Source organism: Taeniopygia guttata, chromosome 6 (assembly GCF_048771995.1).
Source record: "Taeniopygia guttata chromosome 6, bTaeGut7.mat, whole genome shotgun sequence".
NCBI lineage: Eukaryota > Metazoa > Chordata > Aves > Passeriformes > Estrildidae > Taeniopygia > Taeniopygia guttata.
Window position 1 is genome coordinate 3,720,124 of NC_133031.1, and position 14,894 is coordinate 3,735,017.

General features: G+C 53.3%; 1 protein-coding gene across 2 annotated transcripts; it reads left to right on the forward strand.

The window, feature by feature from the left end:
* The first annotated feature begins 44 nt into the window (after positions 1 to 44).
* Positions 45 to 14,894, forward strand: ERLIN1 (ER lipid raft associated 1). 2 transcript variants are annotated; one of them, XM_041716939.2, is made up of 12 exons: positions 45 to 149; positions 1,321 to 1,471; positions 2,250 to 2,331; positions 2,683 to 2,729; positions 6,436 to 6,497; positions 7,715 to 7,840; positions 8,754 to 8,827; positions 9,261 to 9,319; positions 10,170 to 10,261; positions 10,731 to 10,820; positions 11,098 to 11,177; positions 11,866 to 14,894. In XM_041716939.2, exons 2-12 carry the CDS (start codon positions 1,359 to 1,361, stop codon positions 12,082 to 12,084), a joined length of 1,044 nt encoding a protein of 347 aa, XP_041572873.2. In that variant the 5' UTR covers positions 45 to 149; positions 1,321 to 1,358; the 3' UTR covers positions 12,085 to 14,894. The 2 variants fall into 2 exon arrangements, with proteins under 2 accessions (XP_041572873.2, XP_041572874.2); XM_041716940.2 differs by lacking the exon at positions 45 to 149 and adding an exon at positions 292 to 311.

Here is a 14,894-nt window from a genome sequence, read left to right on the forward strand (position 1 = left end):
ATCGCGTCGTTGCCTGGCAACGGGGGGGGGGGGTTCGGTGGCGTCATCACCCCGCGCCGGCCTGGCGCGCCCATAGTGCCGCGCGCCGGCGCGCGTGCGCGGAGGGGCTGGGAGCGCGGCCTCGGCAGCACGTGGGGAACGGGGTAAAGGTACGGGATAACCGGGAACGGGATAACGGGGAACGGGGTAAAGGTACGGGATAACGGGGAACGGGGATCGGGGTAAAGGTACGGGATAACGGGGAATGGGATAAAGGTACGGGATAACGGGGAACGGGGTAAAGGTACGGGATAACGGGGAACGGGATAAAGGTACGGGATAACGGGGAACGGGATAACGGGGAACGGGATAACGGGGAACGGGGTAAAGGTACGGGATAACGGGGAACGGGATAACGGGGAACGGGGTAAAGGTACGGGATAACGGGGTAACGGGGATCGGGGTAAAGGTACGGGATAACGGGGAACGGGATAACGGGGAACGGGGTAAAGGTACGGGATAACGGGGAACGGGGTAAAGGTACGGGATAACGGGGATCGGGGTAACGGGGAACGGGGTAAAGGTACGGGATAACGGGGATCGGGGTAACAGGGAACGGGGTAAAGGTACGGGATAACGGGGATCGGGATAAAGGAACGGGATAACGGGGATCGGGGTAAAGGTACGGGATAACGGGGATCGGGGTAACGGGAAACGGGACAGGTACGGGATAACGGGGATCGGGGTAACGGGAAACGGGACAGGTACGGGATAACGGGGATCGGGGTAAAGGTACAGGATAACGGGGAACGGGGTAATGGGGAATGGGACAGGTACGGGATCGGGGTAACAGGGAACGGGATAAGGGATTGGGACAGGATGGGGATAAAGGAACGGGACAGGTACGGGATAACAGGGATCGGGATAAGAGAACGGGATTAAGGAACAGGGTAAAGGAACGGGACAGGGGTCGGGGTAAAAGAACAGGAGAGGGGTTGGGGTAAAGGGTAGGGACAGGGATTGGGATAAAGGACAATGATTGGGATAAAGGAAGGGGCCAGGGATTAGGATAGGGACAGGTACAGGACAGGGATAAGGGATTGGGAGGGCTGTGGGACAGGGATCGGGCTAAGGGTATGGGACAAGAATTGGGGTAAAGGAACGGGTCTGCATAGGGATTGGGGTCGGTATGGAGTAAGGGCAGGTACGGGGTAGGGGTAGGGGCGGGATGGGGAGCACGGGGATGGCGGCGGGGCCGGGCGGTGCCGGGCCCGTCCCTGTGCCGTGTGTGCGGGCGTGTCCCGGTGTCGGGCGGCGCTGACGCCGCTCCGTGCCGGGCAGGGCCCGCGGAGCCCCCGGCGCCGGGCGGGGATGCGAGCATGGCCATGGCCCAGGCCGGGGCCGCGGCCGCGGCTGCCAGCGGCCTCCTCGTCTTCCTGCTCTACTCCGCCATCCACCGGGTCGAGGAGGGGCACCTGGCCGTGTACTACAGGTACGGTGCCCTCCGGAGCTCGGTGCCCTCCCGGAGCTCGGTGCCCTCCCGGAGCTCGGTGCCCTCCCGGAGCTCGGTGCCCTCCCGGAGCTCGGTGCCCCGGCTTGCTCCGCCCTGGCTCCCTCCGGTTCTCCCCCAGGGTTTGCACCCGTGCTGCTTCTGCCGCCTTCGCCCTGTGCAGAGCCCTCGGCTGCTTCTCCTGCCTCTCCTTCCTCCCTGCCCTTCTCACACTGATCTCAGAGCTCCTCTGCGTCCCTCCTGCCTTCTCACATCTGCTGATCTCTCCCTGTGCCAGCAAGAGCTGTCACCTTTGTCCCAAACTGTCGCCCAGCCAGAGCTCCTGCTGTGTCGCTGCTTGGAATGCTTTCCCTGCCATTTCCCTTTGACCACAAAGGTGTTCAGCACTAACACCCCAGGGGGTTTTGCTCTGGGCGAGGGGCTGTGCCGAAATCCAAGCTGGCAGCATCGCATCCACGGCTGGATTTTTCCATGGTTACCAGTGAACTATTTAGAGAGGAGAAGTCTGTGTTCTTGCAGCTCTGTGCAGTGTTGCAATGCTGGGAGGGTTTGGCAATAGCTGCCTGCTCCAAGGGTTAATGGCTCGCAGGCTTTACGCAAAGTTGCAGCAGGCAAAGATCAGGTGCGCTCAGCCCTTTTTCTGTGGAATTGCTGGCGAGTTCAGGGCGCTGATGCAATTCTCTGTGACCCCTGGCAGTTTGAGCTGTCCCTGCTTGTTCTGTTTGCACCTTCCTGAGCCTGTTTTCCTCCCTCTCCTCAGGGGCGGAGCGTTGCTGACCAGCCCGAGCGGCCCTGGCTACCACATCATGCTCCCGTTCATCACCACCTTCAAATCCGTGCAGGTCGGTGCCCTCTCCCTGCCCTGGGGAGCCAGCACTTGTCCCCTTGGAAAGCTCTCCCCACTGTGTGTGTGTGTGACACTGCTGGGAGTGGCAGTGTCCTGCTCAGGCAGGACAGTCCACGTCTGTGGCTGTCACTGCTCCCCTGCAGCACCGCATTCCGGAGCAGGGAAGCGGGCACAGCTGCCTGTGCATCCCCCAAAAGGCTGGGGAGGAGAAGCTTTGCCTTCTGCCCACCCCTGCAGGCATCACAAGGGAGGCAGAGGACAAGCTTTTGGCTCTGTGCTGCCACTGTGGGAGTCTGGGCCTTCCTGGGAGTCAGGTTTGTGAGCAGTGCCTGTGTTTGTGTTGCAGACCACGCTGCAGACTGATGAAGTGAAGAATGTGCCTTGTGGGACAAGGTATGGCTTCCACTTGTATTTCTTCTAGATGCACTCCTTGGGGTCCTTTGCAATGCTGGGACACAGGGATTGGGAAGGAAAGGCACCTGCCATAGAATTAATCCCAAATGTACACACATCCATCCCTCTGTAACAACAGGAGGGAGCACTGGCTCCTGCTGGAGCTGCTGTTCAGAGCATGTTTGCATTTATTGTGATGTTATCTTGAATTTTTCTGGGCTTCTCCCCTCAGTTCTCTGACACCCCCTTGCTTGTGCTTTGCTCTGCCCTCAGACTGGTTATTTGCACTCTGAGTCCTGTGGCTGATACAGGTGCTGACCCCAGCAGTGGGCAGAAGGAAACAGGGAGTGGGAATCCTCCTGATGGGAAGGAGTTGATTTCCAAATGAAATTCCTGCTGTATAATCAGGCTGGTTCTTCTGTCAGCACAGACCTGCTGGAGTTGTAGCAAGCAGGAGGAGAGGGCTGGTTGAGTTGGGTTACAGATCCTGTTGTGCTGGTTCATCCACAAGTTAAAGTGATGACTCTTCAGGGTAAAAAAAAACCCCGGTGATTCTCCTTGTCTTTTATGTTCAGGGTCCTCAACAAAATTTCTGTTCAAAAAATTAAATCAGTGGTGGCTGGAGTGGTGACACACAGTGACAACATTGAAATTAAAAGGTGAAATTTAGTGGCAATGTTAATAAAACAGAGTTAATTTTGATCAGGTTTAACCCATATTAACTTTCTTGGAGTTGTTCAGCATCGGACATTGCTTGGGCTTAAATATTACCATAAAGGTCTCATGGTTTTAATTTCAGATCTCAAAGGTTTTTCAGGAGTCTCTGTAAATAATGTTAGTGTTCAGTGCTGCAGCTTTCACAGAATCACAAAATGGTTTGTGTGGGAAGGGACCTCAAAGCCCATCCAGTGCCACCCCTGCCATGGCAGGGACACCTTCCACTGTCCCAGGCTGCTCCAAGCCCTGTCCAGCCTGGCCTTGGGCACTGCCAGGGATCCAGGGGCAGCCACAGCTGCTCTGGGCACCCTGTGGCAGGGCCTGCCCACCCTCCCAGACAAGAATTTCTTCCATATATCTGACCTAAACTTCCCCTGTCAGCCTGAGCCCATTCCCCCTTGTCCTGTCACTTCAGGGCCTTGTCCAGAGTCCTTTTGTGGTGATGTAAACAAGGTCAAAAGGTCAAAGTCGAGGCCAAAGCCAGCCTCAACCATTCTGTGCTTCAGTGATTTCAGAGCTAAAAATTGAGTTCCTGTTGAATTTGAGCATTGTGGGGTTCAGTTGTGCAGAGCAGGTGGTTGGGAAGGTTCAGGCAGTAAAAATGGGCTTTAACCAGCAGACAGCAGGTGAAAGCAGTTCTCAGTTAATAATTGATTGCACTCCTGCCCAAAGGAGTGCAGCCCTGTCCATTCCCCAGGTGTTGCTGCAGGAGCTTTTCAGTTGGCTGCATTTGGCATCCAAAGTCTGCGGCTGCTCGATGCCAAAGCTTTGCATCCACATTTCCATAGTAAAACATGAGCTTATAAATAACAAATGGAGCACACCTGCACTGTCACTGTCCCAGTTCAGAGTCTGCTACCAGAATAGATCCTGAGCAGTTTCAGGTTTTGTGTTTGCATATTAAAACATCAGATTTTAATGGCTGGGTTTCTCTTTATGTTCCTGTTCCCTCTGTCCTTATCTATATCAGGAAGCTTCTGAGTGTCTGTGTGGGTGTCCCATCCCCAGTGTTTGCCTTACCTGTCTTTTTTGTACCTGGCAGCATTCAGTGAATATATGAAACAGAGATTTTAAACCCTGAGTTAGGTCCTGAATTTCTGAGGCTTTTCAGGGTCTTCCTGTGTCACCCTGTTCTTTTGAGAGTTTTAAAGTTCTAAAAGTTCCTATGCCTTCTGATATTTACATATTTCAACTGAGTTTTCTCATGCGTGTTCATGTAAATAATGATTGTTTTGCATTCTTCTTTGTAAGTGGAGAGAATTGATGACCAGTGTGGTTGGAGAGGTGGCAGTTTCATCCTCCAATCCGCTGTGATTTTTACTATTGTATATGTAGTGGAGTCAGAAAATAAAGTTTGCTTTTTTAGGTTCTTTTCTTTCTTTTACATCTAGCCTGCTTCTGTAAGTTATTTGTTGTCACAGTGTAACATTCCTGCTACCTGTGTCCATCTCCTGTGGCATTCCCTGGATGCTGGCTCCTTGTCCTGTCAGGTCAGGCAGCACTGCTGCCTCATTATGCTTAAAATTCTCCCAAGTGCACAAAGTCTATGTCCTTTTATGGATTTCTCCTTGTTCCTCCCTCCCTGCAGACTTTGGGGTCCGAGTGGCACCTGCTTCCTCAAAGCCATTGCATGACCAGCAGGGCTGATAAAATGTACTTATCCCCCACCACGCCACATAAACACTTATGAATCATTCATAATAATGGAATAACAGTGGATAATATCCCACTTACTGTCCCAGACTGGCTGAGATCCTCAGCAGGGTTGTTGTGGAAGGTGGTGGTAGAGTCAGGCAGCCCTCACTGGCCTCAGGTGCCATTTCAGAGCCTTTCCTGCCAGGGAGGTGATACGGGGCTGTGCATGACTCTGATAGGATCCAGGATGCTAGATTTTTGAAATTGAAATGCCAGATTTTCAGCAGATCAAGTCCATCCATCACCAGTGGTTTTAGCTCATTTTTGTCATGAGAGAAGCAGGTTTGGAACAAGCACAGGCTGGGCTTGGGAGGCCTTTTCCAAAAGACCACAGACACAGGCAAGTTCAGGTTGTTTTTCTGCAGACTTGGCTTTGAGCTGCCAGAGATCAAGATCTGCAAAATAAGAAATGGAGTTTGTCGTGGGGGATATGTTTGAGATAAAACATCACAGAGATGGGAATGTGGGAGTTGCACTGCCAGGAATGAGCTGTCTCTAAACAGTTCCTGCTGAAGCTTCTGGTCTGTGATATGCCTTTGTCCCAAGGACATCATAACAGGAGTATTCTGCTTTAAAATTAGGCTCTCAAGAGACTTAGAGCTGTTGAAAGTTAAGGAGTTTTTTCTTCGCTGTAGAGTTTGTGCTTTTCTCTGGAAAAGCACAAACCCAGGGGTGGGCAGGACTTTCTGAAAGCCACACTAGGGGCTGGGGGCAAGCCTGACCTCTGATTCCCCCTTTTCCCTGCCATCCTTTCTTGGGGAGGGGACTGCCTGCAGGCTCCCTCTGCTGAGGTGCTTTTGCTGTTCCTGGAGAGCACCAGGAGACACTGGAGCTGGGAACAGGGATTGAAGTCTGCCCTGTGCTTTGTTCCTTCCTTTTTACTGGGCCTTGCCAAGCTCCTGGTGGAGTTAGTGATTGTGAATTAAATTAAGGGCTTTTTCTGTTTAACATGTGTTGCTGCCTAGAAGAGCTGAGGTGTGTCTGCATTTGGTGGCAGGTGTCACCTGCTGTCCTTGCTGCCTTCCCTTCTGCTTTCCTGACAGCTGCAGCTACATTCCTGTACAGAGAAGCTTTCCTTTGGCTGGTTGAGTGGGAAATCAGAAATGGGAAGGAAAGTGCTTTGCAGGTTTGCTGGAGTGTGCTTGTGATTTATGCAGAGAGGGGGACTGGTATTCGCTGGGATCCATTGCAAAATGCTCAGAATGTTGTAAAAGAGGGATAAAGATGCCTTTGCTGTAAATCTGTTAACTGTTGGCAGCTGCAGTGGGCTGATGAGCTCTCTTTTCCCTTGCAGTGGTGGTGTTATGATCTACATTGACCGAATAGAAGTTGTGAATAAGCTGGCCCCATATGCAGGTATTTCCCATCCTGGTTCAACAGGCAGAGCTGTGACTGTCTTCACTCATCCCGGGGCAGCTCTGTCTTGGTTTGCAGGCCTTCCCTTTTCCATGCCTGGAGAACTTCCCTGTTTCTGTTTCTTGTTACCCTTCCAGCTCCTGGTCCTTTAGTGTTGGTCCCAGGTGCTTCCAGCTCAGCTCCTGAGAGAATTTCAGTGACAGAACCCATGCAGGAGCCTCTTACCTTCTTATTTTGCCATGCCAAATACACAGGCAGCTTGTTTTGTTCAGCAGCACAGCTTAATGCAAAACTCCAGAATTGCTGGGGTGCTGGAGGGTGAATTCCTGTTGTTATTCATAGAGTTATGGAGGGGTTTGGTCTGGAAGTGTCCTTAAAGATCATCTTGTTCCACCCCCTGCCATGGCAGGGACACCTTCCACTGTCCCAGGCTGCTCCAAGCCCCACTGTTCAACTTGGCCTTGGACACTTTCAGGGATCCAGGGGCAGCCACAGCTGCCAGGACCTGCCCACCCTCCCAGCCAAGAATATCTTCCATATTTCTCACTTAAATTTCCCCTGTGTCAGTCTGAACCTATTCCCTGTGTTCTGTCACTCCAGTTCCTGTTGCAGGGTCCCTCTCCAGCTCCCCTGTGTCCCTTCAGGCCCTGGCAGGAGCTGTGAGGTCTCCACACCCCCTTCCCTTCTCCAGGCTGAGCAGTCCCCGCTCTCCCAGCCTGGCTACACAGGGAAGATGTTCCAATTCCCTCAGAAAGTCCATGGCCTCCTCTGGACCTGCTCCAACAATTCCATGCCCTCCTTCTGTCGGGGGAGCAGGCCAGAACTGTGCACAGGGTTCCAGGTGGGCTCTCAGCAGGAGCAGAGGGAGAGAATCCCCTCCCTTGACCTGCTGGCCGTGCTCCTTCTGGTTGCAGGATCTGGTTGGCTTAAAAAATGGGAATGATCCTTGTTTTCAGTTCACAGCAGTACCTGCTCCTGTGCATGCAGGTCCTGGTGAGGCTTTGCTGTTTCGTTTGTCTATGCAGATGATAAAACAGGACCAGGCAGTACACCCTGCCATGACTGCTCCTTGAAGTTGTGTAACCCCAGCAGCACCTGACAGCTGGGTAGGGCAGCTGTGGTTTTGGTCCTGAAAGCCTTGTCCCAGTGCTGCACTCCTTCCCTGACACCCTGACAGGTGCCAGAGGTGACCTGTGGTGATTCTCTCCCTTCCCCAGTGTACGACATCGTGAGGAATTACACCGCTGACTACGACAAGACCTTGATCTTCAACAAAATCCACCACGAGCTGAACCAGTTCTGCAGTGCCCATACCCTGCAGGAGGTGTACATCGAGCTGTTTGGTAAGTGTTGGGCAGCAGGGTGATCCCAGCTGGGATCCCACTGGGATCTTCCTGGGGTATCTTACAGGATATTGTACCCTTGGGCCACACTGCCCCTGTGCTGGGATTGCAGTGTAGTGTCCAGCTCCTTTTACATCCATCTGCCACTTCCCTTGTAACTTCAGTGACTCAGGTGTCTTTGTCTTTCCCCATCTGCATGGTGGGAATTCGATTTCAGTCTTTTTCCACCTTTTTTTCTGGATGCACAAAGCAGCTGCTCTGCTCTCGTGCGTGCCGTGATGCCCGTGGCCTTCGCTATGGCAGTGGACTTGTCGTGTTCTGCTTCTGCTTTTAATCCCCTGCTCTGTTGCTGAATTCCCTTTTGCACTTTCACAGCTTCCTCCTGGCTGTCTGTAACAAGTGAGAGCTGGAAGGTTTTTCACAGGAGTAACAGTGCTTCAGGAGTTAGCACAGGTCATATTCTCCTTGGTGGGCCTGTGCCCCAAAGACAGAACAGGTTCTGTTCCTTCTTGAGTGGCTGAGCAGGGGGAAAATGGCTTATGGCAGGTAAAAGGTTGTCAGAATTTTAATATTAATGTACTCCAAGTCCAAGTGCTGAGAAGGGATAGACTTCTACCACAGGCTCTGAGCATTCTTTCTTGCTGAGATGCTGAAAGCCACTTGCACTTAATTCAGATAACACAAACCCATCAACAGCTGAACTTTTCTAGTCACTTAGCATGTGAGTGTCCTTTTGGGAATGTTTTTGAGGGGGCATAGGAAGGGAAACAATGTACTGAATGTCTCAGGAAGCATCTTCATCTGACACTCTAGAGTTACCTGCTCTTCAAGGCCTGCAGGCTCTTTGCCACACACAAGCTGTGGGGCAAAATATGATAAACCAACTGCTCTCTCTTTTGTCCTCCAAACACAGATCAGATAGATGAGAACTTGAAGTTGGCCCTGCAGAAAGACCTCAATGTCATGGCACCAGGTCTCACTATCCAGGTGGGTTGTAGCCTTTCAATAATGAGAGATTTTAAAAGGTGGAGAAAGACTTTTTTGACAAAGCCTGCAGGGACAGCACAAGCTAAAACTGTTTTAAACTGAAAGATGAATGTTTTATGCTAAGGGTGGGCAGGCCCTGGCACAGGGTTCCCAGAGAAGCTGTGGCTGCCCCTGGATCCCTGGAAGTGCCCAAAGTCAGGTTGGACAGGGCTTGGAGCCTCTGCCTCTGGTGGGAGTGTGGGTTGGAATGGACAGCAGGAAATGGAAATGTGGGAGATCTCTGGGAGAGTGACCCTGCTCAGCTGTGTTGCACAGGAGGATTAAGCACCACTGTCCACAGCACTGCAGCTGTTTTTGCAAAGAGATGTCTTGGTTGTTCAGATTGCATCAAAATGTTTAATCCAAAATGTGCTCCCTCTTTCTTCTCTCACAGGCCGTGCGTGTTACAAAACCCAAAATTCCAGAGGCCATCCGAAGAAACTTTGAGCTAATGTGAGTAGCTGGGCATAAAATTGCATTAATTAGTTTTGAGGGTCCTGCACAGGCACAGTTCTGTTGGAAAGCTCTTCCCTGGTGCTCAGGGAGTGAGAGGTGAGCTCCAGGCAGTGTGTGCTTGGCCAGGTGCGCTTGTGCCTTCTGTTTTCCATTTCCATACTGAAATCAGGGCTCAGGGGTCGTGATGTCTTGCCCATAAGCTCCCTTCCAGGATCTCTGGGATGCCTTTGGGCAAAAGGAGATGCTCTTGGATCTCCCTTCATCTTTGGTTGAGCTAGCCCAGCTCCCAGCCCACGTTGCCCTGCTCCTTGTCATGAGGGCCTCAGACTGGACTTGTATCCAGATGTGGCCAGATGGAGAGGGGGATGAGCCCTTCCTCTGGCCTGTGCCCGTGCCCATACAGCTGCAGACAGAGCCAGTCCCCATGGCTGGGAGCAGGGAGCTGGCAGCTGGCTGGCCCCTTGTCCCTGTGGCCTCTCTTGGGATGCAGAGCTGCTCTATCAGCGATTGGAGAGATGGGAGAGATTTTGAGATGGTCAAAGAATCCAAATTTATGGCTGCTTACATACTTACTCTAGGAAGACTACTGATGTTTTACTACAGTGATTGGGTTAATCATCACATAAGCAAACTTACACATTTGAAACATCTCTTGCTTGCGGAAGTTGATGTCATTTTCTTTTTCCAGTAAATCAGTCTGAATCTTCTTGCAATCTTGATTTAATTCTCAAAGTTCTGCTTGCTCTTGCCAAGGCATTTTGTCTATCATGCTAATAAGGTCCAAAGTACTCCCTGTTTTGTGTACTCCTCATTCCCTTTCCCCAGGATAACACTTATCCCCTTGCAGGGAGGCTGAGAAGACCAAGCTGCTGATTGCAGCCCAGAGGCAGAAGGTGGTGGAGAAGGAGGCAGAGACAGACAGGAAGAAAGCACTCATTGGTAATGTCACCAGCACAGGCTGAGCCTCCATTCCTGCCTTCCCTGCTAAGCTGGGGCAGGACAGCTTCCACCACTGGCAGCTCCCTGAGGGAGGTGCAGCCAGGCTGCACAAGCAGTTGTTTTGAACATCTGGGTGAAAATCCCACAGCAGCAGAGCAGGGAGCACCTCTGTCCTGCAGCAGGGATGGAGGAAATCTCTCTGCTGGAAAAACTGCTTGGGCTTGGAGCTCCATGTCCCTGTGCCAGGAGAAACACACTTGTAAACGGGATGTCAGCTCTGCAGACATCAGCACTGTGTTTTCTCCCTGTATCCCTGCTGCTTGGAGTGCAGGCTGGCACTGAGGGGGCAGGGAGGGAGCAGGGAGCCAGCTCGTGGTGTGGCAGACCCTGCAGGCAGGTGCTGGGGTCAGGGTGCTGGTGCTCAAGGCCTGAGAAGCAGATTTCCCAGCGGAGCCCATTGTGGTTGCAGAGGCAGAGAAGGCTGCACAGGTGGCCAGGATTCACTACCAGCAGAAGATCATGGAGAAGGAAACAGAGAAGCGAATTTCTGAGATTGAAGGTGAGCACGCTGCTGGGGCTGTCTGCTGGCTGGGGGTGGTGGCAGGTGGAGGAACCTCAGACCTGCAAAAGTTATCAAGGGTGCTGCAGGGCTGCAAGGCTGTGCACTGGGATGGTTCCTGCCCCATGCACGGAGCTCTCCAGGGGCTGCAGGGCAGGTACAGGGCCAACCAGGCACTCCTGGGTCAGCTGGTCCCCATGGGATGAGGGCTCAGTGTGATATGGGGCCGTTCACTTCCTAACCTTTCTTTCCTGTCCCTCCTCTGCTGCTGTGTTAGATGCTGCATTCCTGGCAAGGGAGAAGGCAAAAGCTGATGCAGAGTACTACACTGCTCGGAAACTGGCTGACTCCAACAAGGTGAGCTCTGGGAAGCTGGAAAAACACTTGATCTAACAGCTCACACCCCAGGAGGCAGCTGCCTGACATGAAATGTGTTCTGGTTTGAAAGCAAAACCAGTGAGAGACTCCAAGTCAGAAATACAGTTTGTTAAGAAAAGGGAGGAAAACCAAAATACCTGCAATAATTCAAAAGAAAAACTATGGACAGAGTCAGAATACAACCTGACATCCTTTTGGTCAGGGTGTTGGTAGCAGTCCAAATTGGACTGGCTGCAGTCCTCCTGGAGTGGCAGATGTGGTTCTGTGGGAGCAGTGATCCTGTAAAAGGGTGTAGTCTTCCTCTGAAGGTCCAGTGGAAAACCCCAGCTGTTCCTCTGGGAATCCAGTGGAAAGGCTGAGTCTACTGTCCCAAAAACTCAGATTATATCCAGGTTGGAATGCTTGGCTCCTCCCTCTGGGTGGAGCATCTCACAATGGGATGTTGTTGTTCTTATCAGTCACGCGGTGACATTCAGTAGCCCGTTATCAGCAGGTGTCTCCCCTGAGAGAGGATTGGTTGTGGAAGAGATAAGGAAAACTGCCCAGTTAGGACAGCTGCCATGCAGATGGCAAATAGAATACATCTTGCCTTGCAATCTAGGACAGATGTAGTGCTGCAGGACTCAGAAAGTTGTCTCTTAGGGTCTCTGGTTTCTGTTTTGCGTAGCTGAAGCTGACCCCTGAGTATCTGGAGCTGATGAAGTACCAGGCCATAGCTGCCAACAGCAAGCTGTACTTCGGCGACCGCATCCCCGGCGTGTTCCTGGATTCCTGTGCCTTCGAGCAGGCCGGCCTGAGGACTGCCCAGGAAAGCAGCCCTCCTGCCCAGGAAGCCCCAGGGAGCTCTGGAGACAGCCCTGTCAGAGGCCAGGAGAGCACAGGCTGAGGGAGGCAGAGGCAGCCTGGTGTAGCTCAGCAGTGAGCCCGGCTGTGCCCGGGGACGAGGCCCTGTGCCGCCGGGGCGATGCAGCACATGCCTGGACATCTTGTGTATAGGTGGCACTTGGGTTGATTTTCTTCTAGCAACAGGTTGCAAGGGCTCTGCCTCTTCTGTTTCTCCCCCTGTTAAATTGGTGCTTCCAAAGGAGGGATAATCCTGTACTAACATACCTATACTGGAATATTAAAGGACAGACAGCAGGAAAGCCTCCTGGGGCAGGAGTTATTTAGCAGGCATTGCTCTGCAGGAAGGAGATGTGGCTTTGAGTGCTGTGTTGCTGCACACAGGTCATTGCTCAGCACTCCTGGCTGAGGCTGAGTGAAGAGGAGGTTCCCCTTGTCCTGCTGCTGAAGCTTTGCTTGGTGGAGGTTTCTGTTGACGCTGTCTCGCTCTCCTCAAGGACTCCAGTGGAGTGGACTCTCCTTGGCCAGCTTGTTCCTGCTCGGGGTGAGGAGTGGTTTGCTGTGGAATAGGTTATGGGAGTAGGATCTGCACAGCCACGATATTCCTGTAAACAGCAGTGCTAGATAACAACTTGGAGGAAGCAGTCTCTGAAGGGATTCTGCAACCCCTCTCTCCAAGCAAAAGCCTCACACTGGCTGCCTGGGACTGACTCTGGTGTTCCCACTGGGTGGCTGAGTCTCATTGCCTCCTAAAGCAGATTTTCAGGAGCACCTCAGAGCAGCTGTTTGGGAACAGAGCCTGGCAAGTCATTGCTCAGATTCCAGCCTCCCTGCAAGTCATTCACCAGGGAAAGGGGGCTGAATTTCTACTGCTCTGCCATGCTGGCAAAGTGAAGGGGAAGAGAAGAGTGAAAGGACCCTGCTGTGCAGCAGATCAGATGTTTGACACTGCAGCTGCAAAGTAGGTGAGGCATTGCTGCTTCTCCGTGCAAAATCCACTGCTGCAGGAGTGGGACCTGCTTTGTGTGTCCTTGAACAGCCACGGCAAGGAGTGTGTCCCTGGCCAGGCTTGCTGGCAGATGGATCTGCCCTGATTTGTGCTGTGATATATCTGACCCTGCTCCTGGTGTGCCGTGGCAGGGTGAGGGAGAGGTGCTTGGGGAGGGGGGAATCTGCTGGGACAAACCTGCTTTCTGCTTTCCCTCCTTCCTCCCCTCTGCTTGTTGAGGGTGTGCTTGCTTTTAGGACCTGCTCCTCCTCGTGTTCTGTGAGGATCCGGGGTGCAATGGCTGGGGAAGCAGCTGGCAAGAGCTGGAATGCCATCCTGCAGCTGGGAGCACCCCAGCACTGCCTGCTGCATGCTCAGAGACCTGCTCTCACTGCTGCTGTCCTGTCCCCTCGGCAGGGGCTGGGGGTGGTGACACTCCAGGCACTCAGCCTGCTGGGGTCTTCTGTCCCTGGCTCCGTCTGCAGCCTCATGGCCAGGGGAGGGATGTGTTTAGCTTGTGCCATTGACAAACATTCGGCCCAAAGCAGCTTTGCCTGTGCTGGTGGTGTCCCCAGAGGAGCTGTGTGGGCTCAGGCTTTGCCGTGCTGTGTCCCCACCATGTGTGGCTGGGCTCCAGGGATGGCAGTGTCCCCAGCAGCACACGGTGCCTCCTGCTGCCCTGCTCCTGCCCTGGCTGCCTCTTCTCCATCTCTGGGACACAGCAGGGTTGTGTTGGCCCTGCCCCTCCTGCAGGGTGTGAGATATAACTGTGGGACTTCGCAGCAGTTTCAGGTGGTCGTTCTTGTCCTCTGCCTGCCTGCAAACTCCCAAGGCTCAGTTGATGCTCTGCTCCAGGATCCCAGCTCCTCTTCCAGCCCAGCCATGGCAGGAGCTGGGCACCAGGGCAGAGTGTTCTGTAGTGTTTGAAATGTCCCCTGGAAATGCTGCTTGGCTTGCAGGGCTTTTTTCCTGTGGGATGGGCTTTGAGGAAGCATTTGTAGTTGTTTCATCTCTGCCCTGCCACCTCCTCAGTGTTGCAGCAGGCCCTTGGCACAGATACAGCCTCTCCTCACAGCTGCTTTGGTTGGAATTTGGGATCAGGGCAGGCTTTATAGGCTAGAAGCACTGCTGGAGGGAATGCTGCCAGGAACGAAGTCTTCATGTGTGACTGGGGTTGGGCACACTGGGCATCAGGAAGGGCTGGACAGAGTAGGTTCTGCCAGCCTGGAAGTGACAAGGGCACGAGGGGAACTGCTGGGAGCAATACCCAGGCAGTTCACACCTCTCCTGCAGCGATCAGAGCAAGATGTCCACGCAGGGAGCAGGAAAGCCTGCCAGGCCAGTGCAGGAAGAGCTGCTTCCCTTCGCATCCGAGCCTTGCTGTGCCTCCCTGCGCCGTGACTTTGCCTTCAGCGGCTGTCACCGGCTCAGTGTCCCTCTGTATGCATCAGCCACCTCCCTGCGTGGTCTGAGGGACCCCAGGGGATGCTCCTGTGGTCCCAGGTCCTGCAGCAGCATGTGTGATGCCCAGTGCCTTCTGCAGCAGCCTCCTGCACCCCTCCCTGCTTCCCTGGCCCCTGCTGCAGCAGCCCCAGCGTGGGCAGGAGGGGTGGCAGCGGCTTTGGCACCCTGGTGTGGGCTGTGCTGCCCTCTGAGCCCCAGCTGTGAGCAGGGACATGGCTGCAGCCAGGATTTTGGGATGGAACTGGCTTTTCTCTCCGCTCCCGTGGCCTGGGTGGGCCTGTGACTAAAGGGGTCTGCCCCTGGATGCGCATCTCCTTAAGGAAACACGATACATCTGGTCAGGTTTACATTCACAGTTAAGTTCTTTTGATAAAGCAGAATAAAATTATTTTGTTACCATT